At 38.9% G+C, this 18,329-nt stretch overlaps 3 protein-coding genes across 7 annotated transcripts; 1 reads left to right on the top strand and 2 right to left on the bottom strand.

The window, feature by feature from the left end:
• The first annotated feature begins 2,761 nt into the window (after positions 1-2,761).
• Positions 2,762-7,004, top strand: LOC139808887 (hexosaminidase D). Its single transcript, XM_071771389.1, has 2 exons — positions 2,762-3,503; positions 3,633-7,004. The coding sequence occupies exons 1-2, from the start codon at positions 3,341-3,343 to the stop codon at positions 5,102-5,104; spliced, it is 1,635 nt and encodes a 544-aa protein (XP_071627490.1). The 5' UTR covers positions 2,762-3,340; the 3' UTR covers positions 5,105-7,004.
• Positions 6,889-9,476, bottom strand: LOC139808898 (ras-related protein Rab-28). Its single transcript, XM_071771411.1, has 4 exons — positions 9,208-9,476; positions 7,754-7,939; positions 7,360-7,593; positions 6,889-7,241 (listed from the first exon to the last, which is right to left on the bottom strand). The coding sequence occupies exons 1-4, from the start codon at positions 9,283-9,285 to the stop codon at positions 7,017-7,019; spliced, it is 723 nt and encodes a 240-aa protein (XP_071627512.1). The 5' UTR covers positions 9,286-9,476; the 3' UTR covers positions 6,889-7,016.
• Positions 9,477-9,711: 235 nt separating this feature from the next.
• Fipoq (F-box/LRR-repeat protein FipoQ) lies at positions 9,712-17,556 on the bottom strand. 5 transcript variants are annotated; one of them, XM_071771392.1, is made up of 8 exons: positions 17,506-17,556; positions 16,798-17,016; positions 13,039-13,238; positions 12,412-12,686; positions 11,913-12,179; positions 10,628-10,997; positions 10,147-10,350; positions 9,712-10,081 (listed from the first exon to the last, which is right to left on the bottom strand). In XM_071771392.1, the coding sequence occupies exons 2-8, from the start codon at positions 16,909-16,911 to the stop codon at positions 9,946-9,948; spliced, it is 1,566 nt and encodes a 521-aa protein (XP_071627493.1). In that variant the 5' UTR covers positions 16,912-17,016; positions 17,506-17,556; the 3' UTR covers positions 9,712-9,945. The 5 variants fall into 5 exon arrangements, with proteins under 5 accessions (XP_071627493.1, XP_071627495.1, XP_071627492.1 ...); XM_071771394.1 differs by having other exon boundaries at positions 16,798-16,897; positions 17,506-17,528; XM_071771391.1 differs by lacking the exon at positions 17,506-17,556 and having other exon boundaries at positions 16,798-17,496.
• Positions 17,557-18,329: the final 773 nt, after the last annotated feature.

The raw sequence follows: 18,329 nt of genomic DNA on the forward strand, positions 1-18,329 counted from the left end.
AGACAAATTTTACACAGGATCTCTCACACGATTTTCGACAAAGAGACCGCGAAGGGAAACGCGCCGATAATCGTATGCGCCTCTTGCGACCTCGAATCGCTCTTTCGACCGTGTCTGCGGTGCCTCGAATCGCGCGGTGCAGTCGTTAAACGATTTTATTGTCTGGAATCATGCTCCTGCTTCCCTTCGTTGCCGCAGAGATGTGACTCACGCTCGTCACTCGCGTAACGGGTGTCCCGGCATTCCATGAAAACCGGCGATCCCGGGCTGGGTGCTCGAGATTATGTCGAAGAAGATACGGAGTAATCGGGCGTTTCGACTCAGCGAGCTGTGTGACTCAGACGGCACGGAAATCCTTTCTTAATGGGCGACTTTGGATCAGGATGTTCTCTTCTCTTGATACAAACTAGACCCTCCTCTTCTAAGAAATCGTTTTTAATACCTATCTTAGGAAAAAAAATATAAGAAGATTTGTATAATGAAGATAGAAACGATCTAAAATCATGATTAATAATTGAGGGTAGGAGAGGGAGAGAATTTAGCTTTATATTATATAAATCCTGTTATAACATATTTTTTATAGACTTTTAAACGACTCGGCCTTACATTGTTTATGTTAATATATATACGGACGTTGCGGTTGTAATAACGCTATACGCTCAACCGATCTGATTTTTACGAAACGCTTCGACCGCGATGCGACGCACTTCCTGATGTGCATATTTTAACGCCGGATATAATGCAGCCGTTTCATGCCGGTTGAGAGATCGCGAAAACGAGGAAACATGTATATACATACACTCGCAATTTGTAGTGATTGTTCAATCATTACTCTCGCTTTTGTTATTTTAAATAGAATTGTCTGAATTTCGACACACGAGTTCGCGGATTGATTCAAGCGGGCTTGATTCGAAAAACATTTAAATCAGAATACATGAAATATGTATAATAAATTACAAAATATAATATATCAAACGACACGTAAAATTATAAGTAGAATTTCTATTCTAAAATTCGATGTAGATTGTAGATAGATCGTCTCGAGTCATTTTATGACGTTAATGACATTTTCTCGTTAAGCATTATTGCTATCTTTTCTTTATTGTCTATCGGCTTTAATAGATCCATAAATATCGCTCGCAAAAGATTTATGAAAATAATAAATTTGTGACTGTGCATCGATTTATAATATGATGACTCATTGTCATTCCCTCAGATCCGTCGAGGAATTCGCCTACGTCTCGACAGATGTCGCGTCGTTTCACAATTACAATGTTCCTGCGTGTTAATTAATTTTATCCAAATTACCCTTTTTTACACTTTATTCCATCTTATTGTTAGCAAGGACAAAATTGTAAAAGCGCTATCTACGTAAATGCACCTGGGAGAGACGAGGTGGGCGATGAGTTCTCGCGCATTTTTATATTTTTTCAATGAAAAAAACGAATGGACGGAGAACCATGCCAGGAATGCTTGCGCGCATCCGGCAAATTAATATTTAATTGATATCCGCGTGACGGAAATGCAACGCGACGTAACGTGCGAGCGTGACGACATTCGCTCGCCCTATACCGCTTGCGATCGCAACCGATGATAGCTTCCGGCACTATCTCCGTTGCCGATTGAATCGATCGCCGACAGTTCTGCCGAATAAGTAGATCGTCTCGAAGCTGTTTAACTAAACGCGCGACTGAAATGAGTAAATCAAACTCTCTTCTCAATTATATCTTTATCTTGATTTTTCTTTCTCTCTTTTGTAAGTGAAGTGTGAAAAAAATGAGAAAAAATGCCCATATGTAATCAATAATCATATATGTATAAATGTGATGATTGTATATAAAATGATTATACACGTGATTATACATAGAGTATTGTGTAATCACTTAATACTATCGTATTTAGATAAGATCCACAAATATAACATCTGTCGGTAGTACTGTCACCACGTGAATAGAAAATTAATAACTTTTTGAATAGCTATCCCACACAGCACACTTTATCTGAGGGACGTCCTACAGACAAATTGGGATATCTCAATAACCGGTGGATATCCAGTGGATATTCAATATCCGGTGGATATCCAGCGGATGCACAAATGTCCCTCAGGATATCCTGTGCTGTGTGGGATATAATTTCCTGTACAAAAATTTTTTTACAAAAAGTCAAATTTTACAAAAAACAATTTTTCTTTTAATTTTTTCCGGGCAATCAGCTATTCAAAAAGTTTTTTTATTCGCGTGGCAACGGAATATTATGTACTACCGATGTATATATATACATTTTATATTTCTGTATCTTATCTAAATACGATAGTTACTTCGAATGGTTCAACGATAACTTATCGGTTGTTCTAGCGCCTAATAAAACTTATCAGTCCGTCAGAACGAGGTGTGGTGCTTATATAAAGGAATAAAACCGGTAAGTAATGGGCAATATAAAAAGGAAAAGACGATATCCAAAGCGCATATTTATTTAGAATCTATCGCAATGAGCTCCTCCTTAATCGCGATTTATAGTTCATCAAATTTTTTCGCTTATTCATTCAGAGGATCATCTCCCATATGGACAAAGGTTCGCCGCAATTTATTCCTCGCTCCGCTCGCCGCGCTGAAAATTCAAAACGGGCCTGCCTTGTCGCTCGGCGTAGCGTGAGATACAGGAATCAATAATTATATCGTCCCGCTACGCCACGCACATATCCCCAATCCCCACGGATCAGCGGAGCGCAGCGCGGCAGAGCCCGCGTGCCGCAGAGAGAGAGAATCGAGGCGTCTCCGTGTCTCCTCTCCGATCTCCGGCTCCGGGTGTCTCTCGGCGACGCCGACAGACCGCGCGCGTGGCTCGCACCGCGCCTGTGTTGTACGCGTCCGGCCAGTCCGAATACTCCGAATGCTCCGAAGTGTCCGAATTAACTCCGAAGTACAGGTCCGACGCTACGCCACGTTCTCTCGAGCGATCGCTCTCGTCCACGAAGGCGCCGAGGACGCGTTGACGGCGCGCGTTGGATAGCTCGGCGGCCCAGCGCGACTCGTCACGATTACTCTCGCGCTCGAGAGATCGTCCGTCGACGAACGTCCGTCTCCCGAGGGCGGCGGGAATGCGTGCGGCTCGCGACTCGTCGAGCAACGCCGAGCGTGTCTCCCGCATTGCTCCACAACTATAAACGCCGTCTCTCTCTCTCTCCCTTTCTCTTTCCTTCTCCTTCTCTCTTTCCCTCTTTCTCTCTGTCGCGGAGATCGCGCGAACGATGGAAGTGACCGTGCGATAGGTTTCGAGTGTTTCGACGGCGTCTCGAGATCCCCGAAGAGCTGATCCTACGCTGCGAACTCTTCCCGACGTCATGACGCGTCTACGGGGCCGTGCGTCGCTGATGGTCGTCGCGACGATCAGCTTCGTCCTGCTGGTCGTCATATACCACATACTGAGCAACGAGATCGACGAGATGTCAACGGGCAAGATCGGGAGCGCGCGTCTGAGAGCCGAGGATGTGTACCAACAACCAGGTGAAGTCACCGACGGCCCTCGGGGCGCTGTCAGATTAGGGCAGCAAGTAGACGGGCGGATGACGGGTGATTTGAGGAACGGTAGGAACAGACTGGTTAACGAGTTAACTCATGATAAATCGTTTGCAGACGGCACTGCACCGCTGTTCAAGGGCCATAAGATCGTCCACCTAGATCTGAAAGGCGCCCCGCCGAAGATGAGCTATTATAGCTATCTGTTTCCCCTGCTGCGAAAGCTGGGGGCCACCGGCGTCCTCATGGAGTACGAGGACATGTTTCCCTTTGCTGACAGCATCGACGACATACGCGCCGGCAACTCTTACTCCAGGAAGGACATCGTCCAGATTCAGAGTATCGCCAGGAACAATCAGTTGATCGTCATACCGTTGATACAGACCTTCGGTCATATGGAATTTGTTCTCAAGTTGGACAAGTATAAGGACTTCAGGGAAGTTCCGCGTTACCCGCAAGTCTTGTGCCCTACGTATAATAAGACACTACCGTTAATCTACGAAATGATAAACCAGGTCGTATCTGCGCATCCGACGTCGAAATATTTGCACATAGGTGCGGACGAGGTTTATCAGATAGGAGAATGCTCGAGATGCTTGGACGTTATGGCCAAGAGGCAGTGGAGCAAACGCCAATTATTTCTGGATCACGTTTCCGCGGTGGTCAAATATATTAAACAGAAATATCCGGAGCTGACCGTACTTATGTGGGACGACGAATTCCGCGATATATCGCCGCAGGAGATTATCGACCGAGGCCTTCACTCGATGGTGGAGCCAGTCATTTGGAAGTACACCACTGATCCCGGCACGACGTTAACGGATCAGCTGTGGGAAAGTTACGCCGCGGTGTGGAAGGAGGTCTGGGTCGCGACAGCGTTCAAAGGAGCCACCTCGCCGGACAGGTATTACACGGACATTTCGTATCACATGGAGAATCATCAGCGTTGGCTAGAAATCATTCAGAAATACTCGAGTCAAATCACGTTCAAGGGTGTCATGTTGACCGGATGGCAGAGATACGATCACTTCAGTGTCCTTTGCGAATTACTGCCGATAGGACTGCCGTCCCTCGCCATTAATTTAGCTATATTACAAGCCTCGGATACAAACGGCTTCCCCGTAGAATTACCTGATCGTCTATCCGAAGCTCTACAATGCGACGGTATCGTCTCGTTAAGCATACCGGAGCCACAGTACGGCTGGACCAAGTGCGGCTTCCACGGAGTGTCGGTATACGCAGCTGTCTTACGTCTTTACTCTTTGACGCAAGAGATAACGAAGATGGAGCAGGATAATACCTACAAAGGATGGTTAAAACCGTACAACATCAAATACTCTTTCGCGAGTCCTAGTTACATCGAGCGTGCGGTTACCGATTTGGACAGGCATAGAATGGAAATAATGTATATCGAGAAAGATATGCGTGCAGCGATGGAAGATATTTATGACAATTATACGGTACAAGAGTGGCTTGACACGTATGTCGCGCCTCTAAACGAAAAGCTCAATCAGTTGTGGAAAATTAAGGAGAAACTTTTGGAGATAAATGCGTGGCCAAGGAGACCTCTCACAAAATCTGATTTATAGTATAAAAACGACAGTTTCTCGAAATAAGTAGGCGAAGATGATTCATGTTCTTTGTGGTATAATAAGAGACTGAAAATTTTATTAAAATAATACGCGAGAAAAAGAACGCGAATCTTTTTCGCGAGTATAATTGTGAAAAATTTTTTAGTAATTATTTTTTAAGAACGGCGTGGATAATCAGTGAAAAATGTAAAAATTTTGAACTCGTAATTTTACATATTGAGCAATCGTTGTACAGAATATGTGATAATATGTAATTTGATAAGGAAGTAAATCAAATCATAACTTGCACACCGTCCGTATAAATTAGTAAATCTCGTTTATCTCGGTGGAAATAATTGCATTATTTATAATAGAACTATAATAATAGATATTTCTTATTTAGGTCACCCATTTAGAAGAATTATTTATATGTAATTATTTTTTTTCTTCCAAATGCAAAAAAGAAATCATAAATGCACTATTAATGTTCTGAATAATTTACAGAGATAGACGGTGTATAAAGATAGTTATATATAGTAATCTATTGATAAATATATATTAAACAAAAAAATATGATTTTTTAGCGTTAAAATAAATAATTTATTGTAATTTTATTAAGCATGCTAGATCTCAAATTATTGTTTTTTAGATTTTGAAAATTATTATATATTATATATTATACATATACGTAACGCGCGCGCGCGAACACATCTTTATATAACGCGGATTATATAAAGTCAGTCTTTCCAATCATGTACGCACAAAATGCTCTTCTTCATGTTATGTCTTCTAATTATAAACGAATTGTCTACAAACAACACAGAGTCACATTTTACTGGAATGTTTATCGAAAAGACATTGGCAATTTATAAATTAATGTATATTAATTTAAATGTATATTAATTTGCGCGTATTAACGCAGCATCTGCAGTTTTAGCATAAGCAGAGAATCGTGCCATAAGCAGATGATTGCGACATTATGCCCAGCAATTAGATGAAATTTTCAAAGATAAAAAGATTACTGTATATGTGCTTGAATTGACTTTTTATGAAAGAGACGATAAATGAGGCAAAAGTGTTTTTGATTAAAAAATAGCTTTGCGTATAATACTGTAAAGAACTACAAGTGCTATTAATAACAATGTTTGTAAAATATAGAAGGATAATATGTGGAATACCTATCTTAAAGACCATTCTTTCGATATTTTTAAAAATTGAGAATACAGAACTTCTCTTTATTTGACATTTTTATTATTGGAATATTTTTTATATCGAGTCTTTAATCAAGCTCTGTCAGACTTTTCGATGAACGAAACTGCTTGCAATACGATATTTCATAAATCTTCCTAGTAATTTTGAATTCTTCTGTGAGCTACCAATATATATAATGTTACACATCTTTGCATTATACCATGCGCTTTGTTATTATTTCATAATGATTCTTACTATTATAAAGGTATTTTTAATGTTGTTATATAAATAATATATTGCGCGTGTAACTATTATCACAACTAACGAGATGCGATTAATAAATCTGTTTTTCAATCTACAGTAGACAAACTCTGTGATCATATTTGTCCATTGGCCCCGCACTACATAAGTTTTATTTTCATCTATACGGTATATACTTTAAATATGATCCGCGATACACAAATTTGATATATTTACGCGCAAGATCCAATTGTAAAAAATACATTCTCGATATTGACATTATGCGTTTGCCGTTATAAATACATGCGCACTCAAATGAATGAAACTTATATAACATATACAATTGATTATGCAAGAGATGTTTTCTAACATCATGTATGAAATACGGTGTTTATTATTTTCATTACGGCTATAATTGTACAATTTTTGTCGAATCTAATAGAATTAATATGTATAAATTTACATAAAAAATATATTCTAAAGAGTTGTCCGATGATCATCATTGCAGTGCGCATACCGCGGATTTCGAAGCGGGGAAATGGGGATGGAACGCAATCGAGTGTTGCTTCTTATTAGGAATCCTTTTTACGACTTTGTGTATTGCATTCATGTCTACCGTGTCCCCAATTTCGGCGATAATGATGGGCTTGTGAAAGTCTTGATCCGTTCTTGTTAATCGGACACCCAAGACTTGCGCCGCCAAACCTGCTATGCACAAAGATACCTGAAAGTACAGTAAGAATCTTTATAACTCGTATTCATATATTGTATAAATAGAAATCTATATTTATCTATATATATGTACATTTTTTAAAGTACGTTTTTAAAGAAAAAAAAATTACCGATTCTCCAGTTCTCGCAGACATGTCGTGATAAGCCAATCCGTTTTCGGCGGCGAATCGATGCGACCTGTCTCTCTTAACTGTCCTTTGATGGTCCATGTCACATTTGTTACCTACTAACGCCATTAGAGGCATTTCGTCGTAGGCGCCGATGAAATTCCTGATTTTACTGAGCCACTCTTCCAAAATATCGAAACTTGAGCTATTCGTGACGTCGTACACCAAAAGAATGATCTGATTCATAAATATAATACATTTGGCTTGCAACAACATATATACAATTAGCGCATAAACAAAAAGGCATATCGATATTAATTAAATAAAATCAATTTAATTTAATTTAATAAAATTTTTCTTTTGGCAAGATAAAAGCAGCGGCAAAAATTGGCCTTACGTGCGCTCCGAATACATATTTGTCCAACATGTTGCCGTGCAGAGCGAGCCCGCCGACGTCCCATAAATGCAGATTAACATTTTTGTAGCAGCCGACGCTGATATTCTTGAGGAAGAAGTCGATGCCGGCGGTAGGTGCGTATTGCCTGGTGAAATCGTTGTTGCAAAACTTCTGGACGATGCTGGTCTAAAGAAGGATCCTTGAATTTCAATTATCAAGAATGACAGGCGTCGCAGCAGGGAAATAACAGTTATCACACGCGTAAAACGCAATCAATAAAACCGCGCGGTAATGACAGCCGTGCAGTAACTGCTGATTGACAAATTAAAATTGTAGTTAAAGCAATATTGTTTGCTTATCGCGTGTCACAAACAAGCATCGATCTGCTTAATTTCTTCCTAATTCCGATCCTAATTTATTCCTAATGTTTATTCCTACTGTACGTATTATCTTCGATGAATTGAAAAAAATTAAAAAGTAATTAAAACGATAATTTTTGCATTATTTAAAAAAAAATAATGTAAAAGTTATTTTTCTCATATTGTATACGAACAGAGATTATACAAGAGAAAGAAAACATATGGACATATTTTATATATAATTACATATATGAAACATTTTTTCCTGGATTATAAAATGTGATAAATTGTAATTACATTAAATTTTAGCTGAATAAGTAAAAGTTGTGCCCAAAAATGTATGAGAGTTTATTTCGAATTACGCAAGAAATATCGCGCGAGTGCCCGATTTTTCTCTGTTTGTCATACATTCTGCATACATTCTGCGATACATTCTGCATATATGATATGAAACGACGAGAGAGAAAGAGAATAGCTCTTCCGAAGGTTAATAAATTCATATTTGACCTACATGATTTTGCCTCATTAATGCAAAAATGCATCGATTAGGAAATTCATCTCTACCAATTTGCTTTATTGTTCTATCATTGGCAAGTCGAGGAATCACGATAAACCGCGAGCGTCGCATGTTGCGAAAGTTTCCGCATATTGGATCCAGAGGCACGAAGTGTCGCGGCCAGAAGTTTCATCGATTTTAGCTCGCGCATTACATTCATCGTTAATCCATATTGCAGCCGTACATTTATCACAGAAACATATGGCAATAAAAAAAACCGCATTATTAATAATATTGACATTAACTCCACGTAAAGAATTATATGAACATCCTCAAAAACACTCGTCAACTTCACTGCCCGCACAGTCGTTACGAAAGGAAGACGTTTTATCAAGTGCTCTTCGATAAGCTCTCCCTATCACCTGTTGAAAGGCTCTTGCTATACCGTTTTTTCACCATGGTGATCGGCAAACAAATTTAAACGGACAGATGCACGCTATTAAATATCTTTGGGTCTCGAAACTAGGGATCAACCACCTCTGTCGGCCGTCGCGGCGTCTACGACGCGAGGATGAAGAACGCGACGCCGAAAAACTCACTTTGCCGGCGCCGGAGTCACCGACGAGCACGATTTTCAGCCGCTTCTCGCTTCTCGACTCCTCCTCGACGTCCGACATCGGGGACGCGGCGACGGTGCGGGACGAATCGGCGACGGTCCTCGATGATGATCATGCGAGTGGCACGACTCGTCCGTCGGGACGGTCCTCGACTGACTATAATGGCGCGGCATGGAATGTGGCAGCTCGCGTGTTGTGGCCGACGAGCGAGGTCCGTCGAATCGACCGGCTCCGATGGCCAGTATACGGCGTCGTCGCGTCGTCGTCTACTCGCAAACATGAATAAATTAGCAAATAATCGATAAAACGGAACCGTGCCATCGCCAACATGCGTACTTCGCTGTTAGTAGCGGTTCTGGACGCGAGGAGCACCCTGATGACGACGACGACGACGACGATGACAACACAACGTTGTGCGTAACGTTTCCGGACAACGACGACGCATCTGCGGTGTTCATGAACAGTTTTTGGAAGTTTAGAAGCGAATGTTGTTCAGTGCGGAAAATTTAATATTTAATGCTTGCGATATTAAATTACAATTTGTTTTATGATACAATCTTGTCTTCTTATTACGCTAGTCTACATTAATACTGTCGTAAAGAAAATATCGTATTTTATATAAATATATTACTTTGTCACTTTATTTTTAGGCACTTTTTTATGTCAATAGAATCGCGATAACATTCGCGAAACAATCTGAAAACCTATCGTCGACGTGTCTCAATTAAAAATCAGATCTTTATAATTTTGCAAGAGGTAGTAATTCGAAACTCTACAACAAGTGATCGTTCTCACGACCGTAAGCCTGTCGGCTCGCTCGAAATTCGCTTTGACGATTTCATAGTACCTTCCGTCACTGAAACAAAAATAATAATTTATAAATGTCGCTTGTTCTATGTACATTGCTATTTATTTCCTTACCTTAGACTCAAACATTTCATCTTGATACACTTCACACGTAGAACATCGATGGCTTTCTGACTCTTGTCCGAAAATCGCAAGTTTTCCGGGTCCCACCGCAATTCCAGACGCTCCAAATTGGGACAATTGTTGGCGATTCCATCCATCAATTGATCCACGTGAATGTTGACGCCCAGCCTCTCTTGAGTGCCCATCACAAGTATTCTGAAATATTATTCGAATTTTTAATTCCAAGAAAAAAACATTAACTATCAAAATTGAACTTATAATAGTAGAGAGAGAGAGAGAGAGAGAGGGAAGGAATTTTTCTAAAACTGTTGACAAATGAACGCTTAAAATTCTGTTAAGTGGAAGATACATACAATAATCGCTATTTTTATTTAGTATACAATTTGCGTGCAACGAATTTAAATCACGTTAAACAGATAACCATTAACACGGTACTTATATGGGTACGATCAGTCGTGTCACGAATGTTTACCTTGCGTTGGTGAGAATTGGTAGCACGCTTTGCCAAAGTTGGTCAGTGATATGCGGCATGCCTGACAGCGCGAGGCCGTACAGCTGATGGCCGTGCCTCGACAGGAACTTGTGCAGGGCGTCGTCGCTCAGATTGTCGGAGCTATCCAGGTCCAGGGCTATCAGGTTCCGCGTATTCCCAAGCTCGGCCCAGGCCTTCAGGACATTATCATTGAAGCTGTTCAGTTGTCCGGCGCTTAGGAAGCGTAATCCAGGGATTCTGGTCAGCATGTCGATCAGGCATTCCGTCGACAGATCGGTAGCGGTAATGTCGAGCTCCTGGATACTCGATTTTTCCCATTCAACTTGCATTACGTACTCACTCTGCAGATCTAAAATATTGCAAGCACGAATTCTTGAAAATCTGACGTGAAAAGATACATTCATGTTTATTTAAGGGGGAATACCCAATTAGAAAGTTCGAAAAAGAGATGGGGATGATATGGGGATTCCAAGCAAGTTGGAGGACTTATATTATGGACCTGGAATTGATGATTCTATGTAAGTTGAAAAATTTTCGCGATTTATTCATTGCTCAATTTTCAAACGCGTTTTTCTCGAAACCATGTTAAAAATCGGTGACCAAAATATCTCGGCAACCACTGAACCGATCAATTTGAAATTTATAGAGGTTATTCTATACATAATTATCTAGTCTTTGTCGTAGGATTTTTTTTTAAGTGACCCAGTTTTTTTTTATCGGCAAAGTAAACCCGAATTTTTCCCTAAAAATCGAACCCTTAAATTCAAACGCCCGCCATTTTGTCAAAAATCAATATTTTCAAAAACCCCTACGTCAAAGACTAAATTATAGTTTCAATTTTAATAATCTTTTTGGTTTTTTTGATTCTGATGATTACACATGAAATGGGAGTGGTCACCGCGGAGGACCTTTTTTTTGCGGCAGTCGACAGAACCCAAGAATACTCCGCCAATATTGAATATTTTTTAATAAAAAAAATTTAACATATTCGTAAAAGTGTGTACATACTTTCATGTAGAAAAAATACCAATACCATAATTCATATAGGTTTCCTTAAAAAAATTCACAAAAATTGCCTTTTTTTCGCGTTTCTAATTGGGTATTCCCCCTTAAGTTGCGTGGAAGATTTTTTGCGTTAAATTCCGACGTATAGATAGTACAGTTAATTTAAACAAAAGTTTGCGAAATGACAGACTTCACAAATTTTAGTTAAATACATTTTTCATAGAAAATTTAAATCAAGACAGTAATAATTGTATCTCACTTGTTCCTTGCATAAGAAGGCACGTCAATCTTCTGCTTCTTTGGAAGAGGGTCTTCATAGTCGAACCGGTCACTTTGGCACAGAAATTCACGGCTAAGCATTCTAATTGGATGCAATTAGAGGAAAAAGCGTCGATATGCGAATCATCTACGAAGTTGATCCCGTACAAATTGATCACCCTTAAATTCGGCGTCGCCGATTTCAACTTGTGCACGTTGATCACTTCGTAAATTTCCTCTTCTTCCTCTTCGACCTTTTCATATGTTCCTGGAGAATAATAGATGAAGTAATGAATTATAGAAATAATATTATAGTAAATATCATACTATAATATAATAATATGTTTTAGTATATAAATAATAATGCATCCGTTTCATTTTTCAAAAACACATTTTGGTTATCGATATTCAATTGATTTATAGTCTACGTGCCCTACATGATACGCGAGTGATATCACATATAAGATAATACAAAAAAATACAGGTGTTTAATCAATTACCGATTAAATGAAGTATCTCCAGTCCATTAATGAAGTTGTAAATCTTACGCATGAATCCTTCCATAAAGATTACTTCCGACAAGCAAATGCACATGTATTTCAATTTCGTAGGAAACGCTTGCATCTCGGAAAAGTCGTGCAGTTGCATCGCGGTCGAAAAGTCCAATAACATGTGCGTTAAATTTGGACACTTATTGGCTAATTCGTGAAGAACCGTATGAGTGATCAGTTCGATCGGTAATTCGATGTATCTCAACGAAGGTCCAAAACGTACGCTGGAAGTATTAAATCGTCATTGCTTTGCATTATTACAATTCTGTATCTAAAATAAGAGTGAACTTCGTTCTTTACACATGTCGTCACGTCAAACATTAATATCAAATAAGTACTTCTCCGACTTCGGTTTTGATTTAAGAGATTCGTTCGATAATTCAACTTCATTGCGATAAGATCAAATTATTTGTCTAAAATTACTTCTGTGATTATCGTGCACGTGCGCGGGGGATCTATTATTATCTATCTCTAAAATTCGTATGCGTGAAACAAATAACAAACACTCGCGCGACAAGCGCGAGGATTACGTATACCTGTACGGTTTCTCGTATTGCTATATTTATGTTGCGTTACCTGATTAAGTGTAACAAATTTTCCAGGGAGCTCACGTGAAGCCCGCTTACTTCCGGTCTTAGGGACACGTGCTTCCACAGACGCGTGTCGTACGCGATTTGTCGCCAGCGTTTGCAAACGCGAGCCACCCTGCATATCTCGCGGTGCGAGAGGTAGCAAAACACGTTTAGAAGAACTTTGTCCGGCAGCTTTTCGATCGTCTGCGGAGAAAAGACATTTTATTTATTTATACTAGAGTCAACACGGCACGCCGCGTTAATCGGACTTATTCAAGACTGTTCGGGAAATTGGGAAATAAATTAGGAAGTGACAACTCGATCGGATATCTTTACGGAATCAAATCGATTTGTGCAATTTTCGTACATGTGCTTCTTTCGCGTATTATTAACCTGTAATATTCGTACGTTGGCGCGATTTCGAGGCGGATTAAACTTGTGACGCAAATACACCATTTGTCGAGCTTGCCCTGTCCGTTAAATCTGGCTATATTTATCAATTTTAGATGCCGATTTTGATTTTTCTTTCCGCAGAATCTTCGTATAAACGTAATACCGAGTAATATTTAATGTCTAGTACAGTGTGCGAATTTTTCCTCCTTCGATAAAAGTTCTAAATCTAACGTGACGTACCTACGTGGGTTCAGATGGTCGCGCGAAAAATAGACGATCGAATAAACGATCGTATTACATCGATGTTAAATAAATCAACTTACAGTACGGCTTTTAGCGGCACCACCCTCAGAAACGTACATCTGAGACGTTTCCAGGGCAATCTGACCCCAAACGTCCACACCACCGAGATCCATGGTGCTGCTTCTTTTGACGTTCGATCAAAATCAAGACGTTTAACTTTAGGTAGTTTCCTTCGCGTATACACGGTCTATTTTCTCTCCCCGATAAATCAGACGTTTAAATCTTTATTTTCCGGTCTTTATTACTATTTTATTTCGAGAGGTCACCTTTATTTTTGCTCTTAAATGTCACCATCCGGCTTATCTCGGCATGATTTTTACGTTATAAACGTTGAAATTTTTAATTTGTGCACTTTGGTGTTTTTAAACATAAAAATTTAATAGACGGGAGGTATTATTGTTTGCAGTTACACGAAATCTGTTGGAAACGCGACACACGAGACAGAGAATTCGGGGAAGCTTAAACTACAAGTCTTCAGCGGAGTTTTAATCGGATCGCGCTTGCGCGTCGCCCTAAATATACGACTTGGAAGGCTTGCTTGTACTTTATTTTAAACCCCACCGTGTCTACATCATCGGCCGGGGTGCGAGTTTTATATTTTTTATGAAATTTACTTCCTGATAAAGAATGAAACTCGAAATAAGCATTTTACTCGCGATCGTCATACGCAATCAACCACGCACGCAGATCTTTAAATTTTAAATGCATATTTTAATTATCAAAAAGGAAAACGCATTTGCAACTGTCTTGATGCATTTTTGTATGCACGATATCTATACAAATTATTACATAAATTGCACGCTGATAATTTGTTAATATATTTAGTTTTATATATACGAGTGATTCATAATTTGCATAATTATTCTTTGGAATATATTATTATTCTGTTTATACATAGACATAGTCTACCTATTTTTGAAAATTTTATAATATTTACATGATTTGTAGTTTTGGCTCGCTTACAAAAATTAATAACATTCAGAAGAAAGTAGTTGGCACTGAAATCCGTATCATTATTTAATATTTACATAGCAGAAATTTATATATATATATATATATATATATATATATATATATATATATATGAATGTTATTAAATTTTACAAAGGAGCCAATTAAATATATCTCATACTTTTTCAAGAAAAGATTTCCTGTCACTCTAATAAATTTCACGCCAATGTATCGATATATTATGTAAATTCAGCGCTGGATTACTCGCGAAACAACCTTCTTAATATCTTTCGTGTGCTTTTGGCGTAATGATTGGCGCGATTTCAATTTAGTACATTTAATGAACCATCAGCAACAGGTTACGCGTCTATCGCGTAATTAAGGTGCATAAATCACGTGTTGGCCGGCGAAGTTAGTGTGACTTAAGGAAACTAATTACATCTAGAGAGTTAGGCTATCTCTAACCGGGGCATCGAACTATAATAATAAGATCTCAATCGATTTTCTCGGTAATAATCAAGTTTATCGACTTACTTTTGCAGTATCTATTTATCATGTTGTAACATAGAAATATAACACAAGGAAATGCTGAAGTAAAAATTGAGAACAAAATCTGATTGCTTCTTCTGTGTCACATTATCTTAATAACCAGATTAGATTCGTGAAACGTATAAAACATATTTTATTTTCCACACACACACACACACGATCGCAAGAGATTATACTTGTAATTATCTGTCAGTCTGAAACGATTAACGATTATTTTATGAGATAAAAACCGGCGCATGTCCTCGTGAAATAAATACCTACATATCAGAATCTTGACAAGTCGAGCGAAGAAGAGAATAGCGAAAGTAATAACGAATGTAATAAAGGTTTTAAAGTTATATCAGAGTGTCGTAACAATTTAACGTCGCAATTTATTAAAGTAAAATAAAAATTTTAAAATTGTATCAGAATATCGTAACGATCTAATGTCGCAATACATATTAATTTTACACACACATTACACACATTACGTATTAAAGTAAAAAATGCATGGAAATGTAAAGAATTGATTATTATTTCACGAGCTTTAATTTTAGAAAATAATTGTAATAATTCTTTTTATCAAAGATATAAAGATATAAAATGTTTCTAATTTTTTAAAGCAATTGTTTGCCCAGAAACTGCTGTGCAGCATTTTGTGTAGATAATCACGCAAGTTACAACATTTTTGTCATGATAGCAAAGAAGAAAATTTATATTCGCTTTTTAAGGTATATTAAAAAATATTTGGTGAAAGTAGTATATTGTTTTTTTTTTATCACATGATATTGAATCGAATGATTAGGATTACCGTTGACTTCCCTCGATGCGTCATGTTAAATTCTTCCTTAGTTATCGCGTTGACGTGCTCCACAGCTAATTGCGTCCACATAGTCATTGTTAAAGCTCAAATAACTTTATGAGTGAAAACCGCACGAATATGATTAAAAAAAAAAAATTGTATTCGCGAACATTTGCGTTTGCATTCCTCGGTGAAACGCACCAATGGTCCATGCCGAAGATCGACTCCGACTGATCGAGCGGATCAGCGTTTGACCGTCCTAGGAGAGTCAGCAGCCGTGACTGAGCCGTTTGCTTTAATTAGTTATAAATAAAGGCAGAGTGGCAGGCAGGCATCAGGCCAGAATGGAAAGAGCTATTGACATTCCCCGACGGCATTGATGTGTTAGCGGCATACTAGTTACGTGGAAAAGAAACGTGAGCAAACGCCTCTGACATTTGACGTCGCGAAAATCTCCTCTCGTTCGGTTATAGTTTAGCTGCGCGTTTTGCTAGCTAAAAGCTGAACCACTTTGCCGGATAGCGATTCGGACATTCGTGGATGATACGTCCGAGATAAAAGAAAAAAAGGAATTTGCACATCACACACTACGTGCACTTGCAATCTGCGCGTCTTGAATATTTATGGAATGAAACATCATAACTGTAACGTCCTTCAACGTAAATTATTTCCAAAGAGATTTCAAATTACGGGCACAGGTGATTTATTCAGCAGTTTTTTTTTTCTTTTCCTGCAGGTGAACGTCGAGACAGATCATTTTGGTACTGCAAAAATAGACTCGCTTACCGTATTAGGACGCCTCATTGTCTTCTCGGGATCATCTCCCTCGAAGGCGTTGAGCTGTTGCAGCGCAGCCTCCACGCTCAGGACATTCCAATTCGACATTCTTCGCATGTCCATTATGGCGAGATTATGGAGACGAGACAATTGATTAGAATAGAATCCCAAGATAAACGGAATACGAGAAGCAACGAGCAATTTTCACGCTGTTATTTTGTAAGCCACCTAACAATGACGAACGCATATAAGTTCATCGATACTTTATCAATTATAATAACGCAAATAGCAATGAGGGAATCAATTTAGGATGGATCAAGAATCACGATCGGTATCACAATCGACAGTCTCTTCGCAGTCACTTATTTGTTACAAAACTCCCCGCGACACCTGAGAGATCGGCACGTAAACCCATTAACTGAGAATCGCAGCTTTTCGCAAATATTTTATATAAATATTATTTACGAATTATATCATACAATCGGGAAAACGCATATTCTCGATTTTCGTACGATTTCTTTACACTTTCACGAGGCACACAATAACTTGGCGTCACATTTTCACAATCGCAGAACTACAGCCATTGTCGCCGTCGCACGAAACTCCGATAAATACGAATAATCCCCGAGGTTTGATCCGATTCTGACTTTTTCACGCATCTAGCTTGTGCGTTGGTCGAGAACGGGCGTCGTTCTAGATAAACGAAAAGTAACGTACTCAGTCATCTCGTCGTGATGTTCGCGTAGACGTCCGTCTGCGTTCTGCGAGTCGGAGGAGAAAAATCGTAACTAAAATAATCGCGTGTTTCTCGCCGCTTTCTCAAAATAGCCCCAACTGGAGTGGTCCGCGAGCTCAAGCACCTCGTGCAAGCGAATCATTCGAGCGAGGCCGGTGTACATTTTTTATGTGCAATCCGCCAGGAAAAAAAAACGTACGTTTTACATGGTGGAAATGAGACAATGGACCACTCACATCCGCTCCTTTTACGTACGTGCAAAACATTGTTCGTAATTTTTACCAAGAGCTAATTAGCTCTTTCACATATACGGTTACAACGCGTCACAGGGTATCTTCAACCACGTATTCGTATTATGCTTTAGATTTTTAAAATTTTTCGGAGTTTTCGAGACAAAAAGACAAGACAAACGAATAAAATAAAAAAATAAAATAAAATTGTTGTCTTTGAAAGGAAAAAAGTTATTCGCGATAAATCCGCTATCATCATATTAACAGATAATAAACATGGAATAAATATGTTCAGTATTTAAAATTTTATTGCGACTAATTGAATATGTAGTTCAGTAAATGTCTTTGTCCCCTCCTGTAGAATTTGAGCTGCCAAGGAATGCATTATGTGACTCACAACATCATGATTCACAATGTACATTGTTTTTTTACTCCGTGGGATATAGAAGACACATTTTTTTTTTCCTTTTGCGCAATCAAATATATGATATATGTATATGTGCAATCAACAAAATTACGTATCCTATTCTCTCGTCCGTGCTTTTCGAGATTATAATACGCTCATGCGAGTCCTC

Source organism: Temnothorax longispinosus, chromosome 2, assembly GCF_030848805.1.
Source record: "Temnothorax longispinosus isolate EJ_2023e chromosome 2, Tlon_JGU_v1, whole genome shotgun sequence".
NCBI classification, from domain to species: domain Eukaryota; kingdom Metazoa; phylum Arthropoda; class Insecta; order Hymenoptera; family Formicidae; genus Temnothorax; species Temnothorax longispinosus.